Here is a 10,661-nt window from a genome sequence, read left to right on the forward strand (position 1 = left end):
ATTCATGCTGCCAACATCAAATACCACAGACAAGGCAAGTTAAAACCAAATACAAAACAAGCATATAATAAAAAGACAGAGAATTTTAAACTCAACATAATAACATTCCCTCTAATCCTAAGCTAACCTGGAATGCCTCATCTAGATGGGTCCAAAGTCTAAAACAATATATGACCACATCACGTAATCAAGTACTTATATTCCATCAGAGAAGCATACAAGGACACAGTGGTCCACCGTCCATCTCCCGACTTTTCTTCCCCTTTTTAAACACTTCAGAACACAACACATTCACTCCAAACCCCAACCCGATCCATCATCAACATTGCTTAGTCTTAACCATAGTTCCACCACCATCTTCTCAAGGTTACAACTTAAAAGCTTAACCAGAAATGGAGAAATCACAACGCTGGAGTTACGTGAAAGACAAGGCTATAGTCTCCAGCCTTGCTGAACAAGAATGGGAGAATAGCATGGATGGAGAAGAGGAGGATGCAGGAGATGAAGACAAAAGGAAGAGAGTGATGGAGAGAGCTAGGGGTACTAACACAGACCGTGTTCCACCGCGGCTATGCCAGGTCCATAGGTGCACTGCTAATTTAACTGAAGCCAAGCAGTATTACCGCAGACACAAAGTCTGTGAAGTTCATGCAAAGGCATCTGCTGCAACTGTTTCAGGCGCCAAGCAACGTTTTTGTCAACAATGCAGCAGGTACCATTCTTCCCATCAATATTACTTTCTAAAGTTTATTAAGAAGTTTGTGTTTCGATTTGATACTTTGGGCTTGGGTTGGGTTTGACCAGGTTTCATGAGCTACCAGAGTTTGATGAAGCTAAAAGAAGTTGCCGGATGCGCCTAGCTGGACACAATGAGAGGAGAAGGAAGGTTTCTGGTGACAGTTTCGGCGAAAGGTCAGGCCGGAGAGGGTTTAGCGGTCAACTTATCCAGACTCAAGAAAGAAACAAGGTAGACATTAAATTTCCTATGGCCAACACATCATTCAAACGACCATAGATCAACTAAACAATATCAACACACCAGCTCTCTCTCTTCTGTCATCTACTTATGGTCTATATCTACATTATCTTGTTATCCAAATAATGGCATCTAACCATGTCAAGAAAAGTGAATCCTACACCAATATATAACTACAAAAGTCTAGTACCCTTTATGCTGTCATATGAAGGATGCCTATCCACAAAATGTAATAAGATCTTTAATAATGATTATGATATGTTTTTACTCTTGAGTCTCAAATTAAAAAAAAGTCTACATCATATGGTATTAACGGTAACATATGGTTCTTGACTGAAATGCATCTCCAAACTCTTATAACCAAATGCCCTTGCCACAGCCAAATGGCCATCCACTCGAGTAACATCTCCACGAAACCGCCTCTGTTCTCGATTACACCTTTCTCCATGTTGGGCCCGTGATAATCTGAGAGTTGTTTGGCAACACCCAGGGGCGGATCTAGAAAATAATATAACCTGGGGCACAAAATTTAATTTAGTATATTAAATCAAATTATATTATTTAAAAGACATTCATAATTAAAAAAAAAATATCTTAATTTAAATGAATTAAAAACCAGTTTTCATATTTTAAATGTTTGTTTTAAATTATATATTGCACATAATAATTTTATTACGAAAAGTAATTCCTTTAGTTTTTATTTTAATCTGACTACTAAAAATAAACTTAGTAAAATAATTGTTACAACAAAATTTGAATAAATTATATTCTTTTACTTTGGAAAATCATTTTAAATAAAGAAGGAAAACAAATAATTATTAAAAAGAAAGAATTGTTTTAGGTAGCAAAAACAAGGAAATAAGAGAGAAGTTGTCATTTATGAAAAGGTGAATCAAGAGTGCGTAAGATAAAATGAAAGAACAAAACCCGTAGCTCATGTTTCGAACAATGAGCGGGTGGGGCACATATAAGCCAATTAAGCTACACACTTGTGTCTGTATATTTCTTACACAAAGCTTATATAATATCAGTATGTGGCACGTGCCACACCCATACTGTACTTGGGTCCGCCCCTGGCAACACCATCTTTGCAAATAACAGCTCGAGAGTCTCCAACATTAGCAACCACCAGCTTCTGGCAGTTGATCAATATCGCAGTCAGAGCAGGTTCTTGTTAAGTCTCTCAAATCATATAGCGGATATTTTTAATCTGCGATTAAAAATGTTTATCTTGTGTTAGTTGTCTGATAGATAGGTAATATATAGGTTCATTTTATATGGTCCCGCATAAAGCCATTGTAGCTTTTGCTTTTAACCAAAGTGTATCATCTAAACAACCTCTTAGAGCATGATTAACGATAAAACCGTTTATGCGGTTCTTTAAAAAAAAAATTGATTTTTTTTGTCTAAAAGAAAAAAAAATGAACCAATCGCGGGCCGCTACGTGTCGGTGTGATCTGTAAACAGTGCAAAAACTCTTCAAGATCGATCCTTACTTCGTGACTTTGGGGACCGGTTGTTAAAATTTAAGTAGGACCCACACATTAATTTTCTGAAGAAACCACTTTAAGGACTCGCGATATTTATAGCCTTAGAACATCATTATCCAGAGTTTCTTACGACGGGTTTCTTAGGGGAATATATTTTATAATAACATACTTATCAGGATATCGTGGGCAAATTATAAATTGCACTTGCTATCGTTGCTTATGGAGAAATACAGTATAAAAATACAATGTTTTTAAATCCGACTCGGACACTGAACCGGACGACTTACCGGATTGCTGGGTTACTGGGTTGACTGTGGGTGAACCACGGGTTAATAAATTAATTAATTTTATTATATAATAATATACCAACTGTGTAAATAAAAATATAGAAACTAAAGTTTAATATTTTTTAAATGTTTTTTAAAACATAAAATAATAGTTTGGATATATATTTTATGTTTAAAAACTTTAAGAAAATAATTAACTTTAATTTTTTATATTTTTATTTTTATTTGACGTACAAAATATCAAAAAGTAGTTTAGAATATTTAAAATTTTCTCCAACAAAGTAAGATTTACGACATCTAAAAAAATCAAGACATAACAGAAATAACAGAAATACAAAATAAACCAAAAGTAAAAGATTATTTTAATAAAATGTTAATAACAGAAATAAACTAACACCAAATCACATCAACTAATTTTGGTTCTCTCTACCATCGTTCACTTCATTTTCTTCAGGTGGCATAGTGAAACTGAAATCTTCATCAAAATCTAAAAATCACAAATATAAACTTAGAATATAAAACATAATCTAAAAACTTAATTAAAAACTTAAAAAAATGAAGTAAAAGTTATTTATTGGTTCGACCGATGGTTCAACCGGTATCGGATTCCGGGTTTTACTGGGTTTTTGCGAGTTTTTGCGGGTTTTTAAATATTGGGTTTTTCATAAAACCCAAACCGATTTTTTTCTGGATCATCGGGTTTACCGGTTCAACCGCGGGTCCGGGTCGGGTTTCAAAACACTGTAAAAATATCTTGAAAGCAAAATTGGTTATTTGGAATCATATAATTTTTAAGAAAATGAAAATTTTTATTATAATTTTAAAAACAAACACTTGCTTATGCAAGAGGAAAACCTTAAAACAAGTCAAGAAAAGTTTTCAAGAAAGACAAAAAATACAAAAAAAAAGGCAAATTGTTGACAGATAAAAATAAATAAAAGAGAGTAAATCAACTATGTTCAACACAAGTCATGACAACAATGGAAACAACAAACAAAAGACATATAAAAGAAGCAAACTAAGTTCCTTGCGAGAGTCATGCACGAATGTCATCACTCCAATAAACTCATGTTTCTGTGGTGACTATCAAGGCTCAAGAGCACACTCGTATTAGCTTGATTCTCAGAGTGCTCTGTTCCTGGCTCTGATGCTCTGGTTTGTCACCTAAACCCTCCGAATCAAACAAGAGCGTAGCCAACGCATTGAAGAAAGATAGTCCGGTGGGCCAGAGTCTTGTTCTTTGTTTGAATTTGGCATTACCGGGAAAGGCATGTGAGTGTGGTAGGTAGGCAATGAGGATTGAGCCATCAGTGGTCGTTGGCTTGTGCCATTCCAGCAATGGTGGAGTCTGTGAAGGATGAACGGGGTGGTTGGGGACCATGAGGGATGTGTTTGAAGAGATCGGCATTTTCTTCCACCGCTGCGAGAGGGAGAAAATCGGCGAATGCATGGGGAAAAAGCAAGTGGCTGATGGGAATGGTGTGTAAGAGCTATGCGAGCGTTGAGGATCTTAAGAAGATTTCAATGGCTATCGCTGTGGCTATTAATAGCGTTGGTGTCGGAGTAAGAAAAGTCAATGGCAGTGGCCGGAGCATTCTTGGTTACATACAAATATGCTGTATCGTTTTGAAATTTTTCATTTTTTCCACAATTCTATTTTCTTTGTTCTTTTGTGAGTTTTTGATTGATGAGAAAAAAAATTTAGATTTGATTTTTGATCTGGTTTTTCTATCATTTTACATGTTTTTGGTATGTTTGTAAAAATAAACATACATTCTCGATATAATCATTTTTACTTTTTTTTAAAAAAATTTGTTTTATTTGGTTTCGTTGATTTAAAATAGTTTGGTTAAAAATAAACCGGTCAAAACCACTAGATATGGATAATTAAGTTTCAAAACGTCGGTTTAGGGAGAAATAAATCTGAAACTTTCAATTCGTGGAGAAATAAGTTTATATCTTTTAATTCGGAGAGATTAAGCACTATGTCATATATAGTTCGGTGGAGATGTGATGCTATATGGTATTTATCGATCATCAGTCGACCCGTACATTTTCTATTCAACTTCTTTCTCTTCGTTTTATATATGCTCATTTTTCTTTTTTTTTTTTACGCACTTCTCTTACGCTATTAGGTGATATACTGTTTACTGTCGAGTAATTACATTTTGTAATTATATGTATGTTACTTGTTCATGATTCTCAAAAGCTAAAGGACTATATTTTGTCAACAGTTTTCACTAGAAAAACAGATCAGTTGTTCGCTTTTTCCGAGAATATATATACCATCATCCTATGTTATATTTCCTTGCTAACCTTCTTTCTTGAAAGTTTGATCAGTAAAAAATTACATAAAATAATTATCATATTATACAGCTCCTACCCACGTCTTTAGAATACTCCAATTCTCAATCACGCAACTTCCTTAAGGATCCATGAAGCAACATAGCTACAACCAAATAAGTTATCTCTTGAGGATATAAGATTGATATTATTGTTAAGAATAATAAATAGCATATATAAACGCATTGCATATACAAATATAAGCACACAGTGACACACATATATACATAAAAGAAACACAGAGATAGAGATTAGAGCTTTTACCTAAATAAGCTGCAAGAAGACACGAGAAAAAAGCAATGACAACTTCCGCACGCATCAGAAGAATAGTCAATACTACAAAACAAACGTTACTCCGACATGATCGATCCATGCATATAAATAATACATCATCCATCACGAGAAATATATATAATTATATATATATATATATATATATATATATATAATATATTAAAAAGTTACCAACCTGCTTTGGAAATGAATAAGAGTAAACGACGAATGAAGGGGTAAGTTTGATCAAGTCCTCTTTTAGTGATCAAATGGTCAAGATAATCCTTAACTGGAAAACTTGCAAGCAGCGTAAGAAACGCTATCGGTTGCTTGTACAAAGAGATCAAGAAAATTACAACGAAGACAGAAATGTAGTTTCCTATGAAGTGTCTGACATTTTCTTGAACTCTTTCCGTTGCATCCGACTGTGACGCCGGGAACGAGTACAGTTCGGTTCCTCCGCAGAAAACGCTAAACGTCGGCGGGTTGGCATTGAGATCATCCGTTTCTAGTTTACGGAATGGGTTGGTTTTCAGGAGGGACAGGAGAATCCTCGCTCGTGAACTTACGGTGGGAGATGAAGATGACGAGACCATTTGTTTCTCACTGTTTTGCATTGTGCTAGTTTATGTCTTGTTTGTCTTTTGGTAATATCTTGATCTTTATATATACGACGAGGAGTTACAACTGATTCATTCACGTTTTAGCACCTGTGTTACTATGTATTCATCTATGGAACACGCAAGTTTGCTAAGGCTTTATTATTAAGGTTTACGTGGGAGGTGATTGTTAATTACGAATCTATGCACTTAATAGGCTAACACATAGCGTATTTCAAACCTAATGTAATAACATGCAATTTTAACTGATTAGAAGATTACACAGAGTACCTATTTCATTTAATTTTGTTTGGGCCTTTATTTATTCCACTAAGACCACCTCCACCCCCATCCATTTTCATATTTATATTTTTCCTTAAAATAGAGAAATTATATTATGGAGATGGATTTACTCCAATATATGCATCATAAGAGCATCTCCAATGTACATCTCTATATTTTCCTTTAAATTAGAGATTTCTATTATACAAGTAAAACTATTCTAATGTATTCTATAATCGAGTTCCTCTATTTTACAAAAACCTAATAGAGGAAAATTACTTTTTGCTTTCTATATATAGAGGTGAAAACAGCATATTTCTATATTTTTCTCTATAAATAAAAAAAATATATTATATATAAAGGCATACATTGGAGCAATTTCACCTCTATAATAGAGTTTTTTTTATTTTGGAGAAAAATATATAGATGAAAATAGAGGTGAAGTAGAGATGGTCTAATAGAATACCTCTATTTATAGAGAAAAATATAGATAATTGATATTTCCATCTCTAAATATAGAGGCAAAGAGTAGAATTGTTCATATTTTCCTCTAAAAAAGAAAATTTTTATTATAGAGGCATACATTAGAGTAAATTCAACTTTATAATAGAGATTTTCTATTTTAGAAAAAAATAGGAGATCTACAGTGGATATGCTCTAATGAAGGCAAATGGCACCAAAACAACTGACCTAAACTTTCAGTTGTATATTATGGAAAATTTCATAAAATACTCAAACTAAATTTAGATAAGTTTTTTAACACATAAATTTTTGCTACCCAGTCTAATACCTTAACTAATTATTTTGCTCTATTTAATATACAATTTTTTAAATAATAATTGTGCCATTGTAATACTCAAAATGATGCTTATTTTAATCAAAATATTAATAACTTTCAATTTTTTTTAAATCTAAATTTTACAAAAAAAACCTTCAAATTTTAAATTTATTATAAGTTTTAGAAATAAAAGTAACTAAATTGTAGATAATCTTAAATTGTGTAATAAACATTTTAAGTTTAAATATCAAATTTCGTTTTTAAATAGAAAACAAATATTTTTTCCTTCAAACTTAAGTTTTTCTAAATTTTAAGATTCCATAATTAGTTACTTTGTTTCCTAAAACTTGAAATAAAAATATAAAATTTTAAGATTTTTTTTAAGATTTAGAGATTTTTAAATTTCATTTGAAACTTATTAATACTTTTGATTAAATAACATAGTTAGATATTAAAATGAGCATAATTTTAAAATTTTGTGCATTAATATGAATAAAATAATTAATTAAAACTTAGCAACATTTAGTAGGGATATTCCTTATGAATTTTCCCGTATAATAACTACTTCTAAAATGTTTGGTTTCTTTTTCAAAACTTGTGTTATCTTTTCATACTTAATAACTCGATATAATTATAAATGGGACGTTAAATAACTATTAAAAACTTCAATAAATATCTAATTCATATCATTATGGAGAAATAAAAACGGATGAATGCGAAATGTGACCAATTGTGAAGGGCGGCGATACAAGCTGGTGTGAAGGGTTTGGAAGGATCTTCTCAAGCATCAATTTTGTTGATGCATCTTGGAAAAGTGCTGAGGAGGTAGAAAGAATTGGATGGTCCTTGCATAGTGAAGAACGCATTCAGAAACTCCAAGGATCCTCTTTCATAAAGCCAACAAACACATCACTAAAAGCTGAAGCACAAGCGCTTATGATGGCTGTACAACAAACAAGAAGACTAGGATATAAACAGATTGCTTTCCTAAGTGACTGTAAATTCCTGATAGATGAGTTCAATTAAGAAGCTCAGATCTCAACCATCAAAGTTGTCCGCAGCAGTGAGATAGCCTCTATGGTACATGACAAACAAGAGATGTCCAGGTCTCAAGATTTTAGCTTTCATCATGTACCTAGGATTCAACTTATGTATGTGGATCACTTAGCTAAATATGCTAGAAGAACGAAGCAGAACTATAAAGGCCATGTCCGTTTCTCCATCCGGATGAGCCATCTGGATGGAGATGAGAGTTTTGTTAGTTTAGACACTAAAAGTACAACTCATCCAGATGGATCATCCGGATGACATTTGAAATTTTAGGTTTAATTTCAGAAACCAGCTGGTTGGACCAAATCGAACCAGCTGACTGGAGATGGCTCAGCCACAATATCAAAATGTCAATTTTACCCTCATAAAATTCTGAAATTACAAACCTAATTAAAATCTCTCGTATCTCTCTATGCCGTAAACGACACTTATACATCTCTCTCTTTCGCCATGAAATCACCATGAAAGCTTGAGCTCTCTCTCTCTCCGCCTCTCTATCTCCGCCTCTCTCTCTCTCTCTCTCTCTCTCTCTCTCTCTCCGCGTCTCTCTCACCACAGCTCACTCTCTCTCAAGTATATCTCTAGCACTCTCTCACACTCTCTCTCTCTAGCTTGTTTGTTCATAGAGAGATCTATGATTCATCAGTCTCCGAGTTGAAACATTGATGGGTTTGCATGATTTTGAGAATGTGTTTATGAAATTTTATTTGCTTCTCTGATTTCAGCATGAGATTCATCTACGCTAATGTTGGAGTTCTCGGGAGACCATATGACACAAAGATGTTAACATATTGTGCTACTGAAGAAGTTTCTTTTCCTCACCCTCTAGCTGGAAAGTACTACTTGGTCGACTTAGGTTACCCAACCAGAGATAGTTACTTAGGTCCCCATCGCAGAACTAGATACCATATAGATCAGTTTAATAGAGGAGGTCCACCATCAAAGAGTAAAGAATTGTTTAACCGCAGGCATTCTTGTTTAAGATCAATAATTGAAAGGAATTTGGTGTATGGAAAGCTAAATGGAGGTTCTAGACAGAAAACATCCCAAGTATGAACTGAAGAAATGGATTAAGATTGTGACAACAACAATGACTCTCCATAACTTCATTTGAGATTCACAGCATGAAGATTGTGACTTTTCACATTGGGAAGCAATGGAATCATATGAACAACATGGCGATGAACAACATGATGAGCATGTTCAATACATACCAGCAGGTGATAGAGTGATGGAGCGTACGCGTGACTCTATTACTCTAAAGATGGCAAGAGGAACTAGACTTCTACATTAGCATCAAACATGTATGGTTCTCTGTCAGTTTTCAAGGTCTTTTGTGGTTGCTGGTTGTGTATATATATTGTCACTGGTTTGTGGTTTATCACAACGTTGGATTGATTGTTATCGAAATGGGTTTCTTTAGATTCATTTTTGTATGATCATCAATTAGATTGAGTGTGAATGGGGTTGTGGTTAATGAATGTTGCATTGTGTCGAATTAGATTGAGATCATGATGACAATGTTTGAAATGTTTGATCCGTAAGGAGAGTGCTATGGATATGAGTGGGAATGTGGTTGTGGTTTAGTAGTTGTTGGTGACTTTACCCTTCTATACTGAGAACTTGACGCAGTTTACAATAGAAACTTGAAATCTAGTGTTTCCTTAAGCTTTGATAGAAGTGTTTCTTTGGTCTCTTTGTTTTGTTGATGCATTATTGTTGACGAAACTGATCGTGTTGTGGGGCATGACAATAAATATATCTGTGAGTGTGTACGCATATGTTATGGTTGTCGATGCCTCATTTGTTGATGCAAAAGGAGTCATGAAACTGTAGAGATATGTTGAGTGTGTGCGCATATGTGCTGCTTTGATAGTACTGATACTTATTGACATTTTGCTCTCAACTGAAATTTTCAGGTTTTGATTGGATCATCGCTTGGAATCGGATCTTATAATAGTTGGCTCAATTCTTGAAGTGTAAGGACAAAATTGTGTTTCTCAAGCTTGTTATCTTTAAAACCTTGTTACCAATGCTTTTGAAATCTTGTTGCTTTTTGAAAATTTTTATTACATTATGTAATGTGGGTTTTCATTTTTTAGATTTAAATATCTTGAAATTTTTAATCACATTATGTAATGTGGGTTCTCATCTTCCAGATTTAAATATTTTGAAACTTTATCACATTCTATTATGTTGGTTCTCATCTTTTAGATTTAAATATTTTGAAACTTATAAATTTATGAATGTATGAATGTCAAAATGCAAATTAAAATTAAAATTTAAAAATGTATAAATGTCAAAATGCTAATTTTAAAATAATGTCCATGTAAATAAATTTTAGACTAAATAATAAAAATTAGTATAGTTGAAATTAATATCAAATATATGATTAAATCTTTTTTTTTTTGAAAGAATTTTAAATTTATTCAAATAAAAAAAAACCTGTTTACAGAAAAATCTGCTTCCTTTTCTATACATCAGACTTATAACTCGGCAACTGAATCTAGAGACCATTTATTCTTTGAGTGTCTTTACTCTAGAGAAGTTTGGTATGGGAACTATTGGTGATTTGGGCGGGCA

General features: G+C 33.3%; 2 protein-coding genes across 2 annotated transcripts; one reads left to right on the top strand and one right to left on the bottom strand.

Moving 5' to 3' along the window:
* Positions 1–117: 117 nt before the first annotated feature.
* Positions 118–5,324, top strand: LOC103840895 (squamosa promoter-binding-like protein 5). The gene is made up of 2 exons (XM_009117412.3): positions 118–712; positions 805–5,324. Exons 1-2 carry the CDS (start codon positions 393–395, stop codon positions 1,013–1,015), a joined length of 531 nt encoding a protein of 176 aa, XP_009115660.1. The 5' UTR covers positions 118–392; the 3' UTR covers positions 1,016–5,324.
* Positions 5,325–5,557: 233 nt separating this feature from the next.
* LOC117127119 (PRA1 family protein H-like) lies at positions 5,558–5,986 on the bottom strand. The gene has a single exon (XM_033276450.1). The coding sequence runs from the start codon at positions 5,984–5,986 to the stop codon at positions 5,558–5,560; it is 429 nt and encodes a 142-aa protein (XP_033132341.1).
* Between the last annotated feature and the right edge of the window lie 4,675 nt (positions 5,987–10,661).

The sequence above is a fragment of the Brassica rapa genome, chromosome A01, assembly GCF_000309985.2.
Source record: "Brassica rapa cultivar Chiifu-401-42 chromosome A01, CAAS_Brap_v3.01, whole genome shotgun sequence".
NCBI classification, from domain to species: domain Eukaryota; kingdom Viridiplantae; phylum Streptophyta; class Magnoliopsida; order Brassicales; family Brassicaceae; genus Brassica; species Brassica rapa.

Bases quoted from the DNA above. Each gene is read 5' to 3' on its own strand.
- LOC117127119 (XM_033276450.1), bottom strand. From the start codon at position 5,986: ATGCAAAACAGTGAGAAACAAATGGTCTCGTCATCTTCATCTCCCACC.
- LOC103840895 (XM_009117412.3), top strand. From the start codon at position 393: ATGGAGAAATCACAACGCTGGAGTTACGTGAAAGACAAGGCTATAGTC. The intron at 713-804 runs GTACCATTCTTC...GGGTTTGACCAG, and splicing joins TTTTGTCAACAATGCAGCAG to GTTTCATGAGCTACCAGAGT.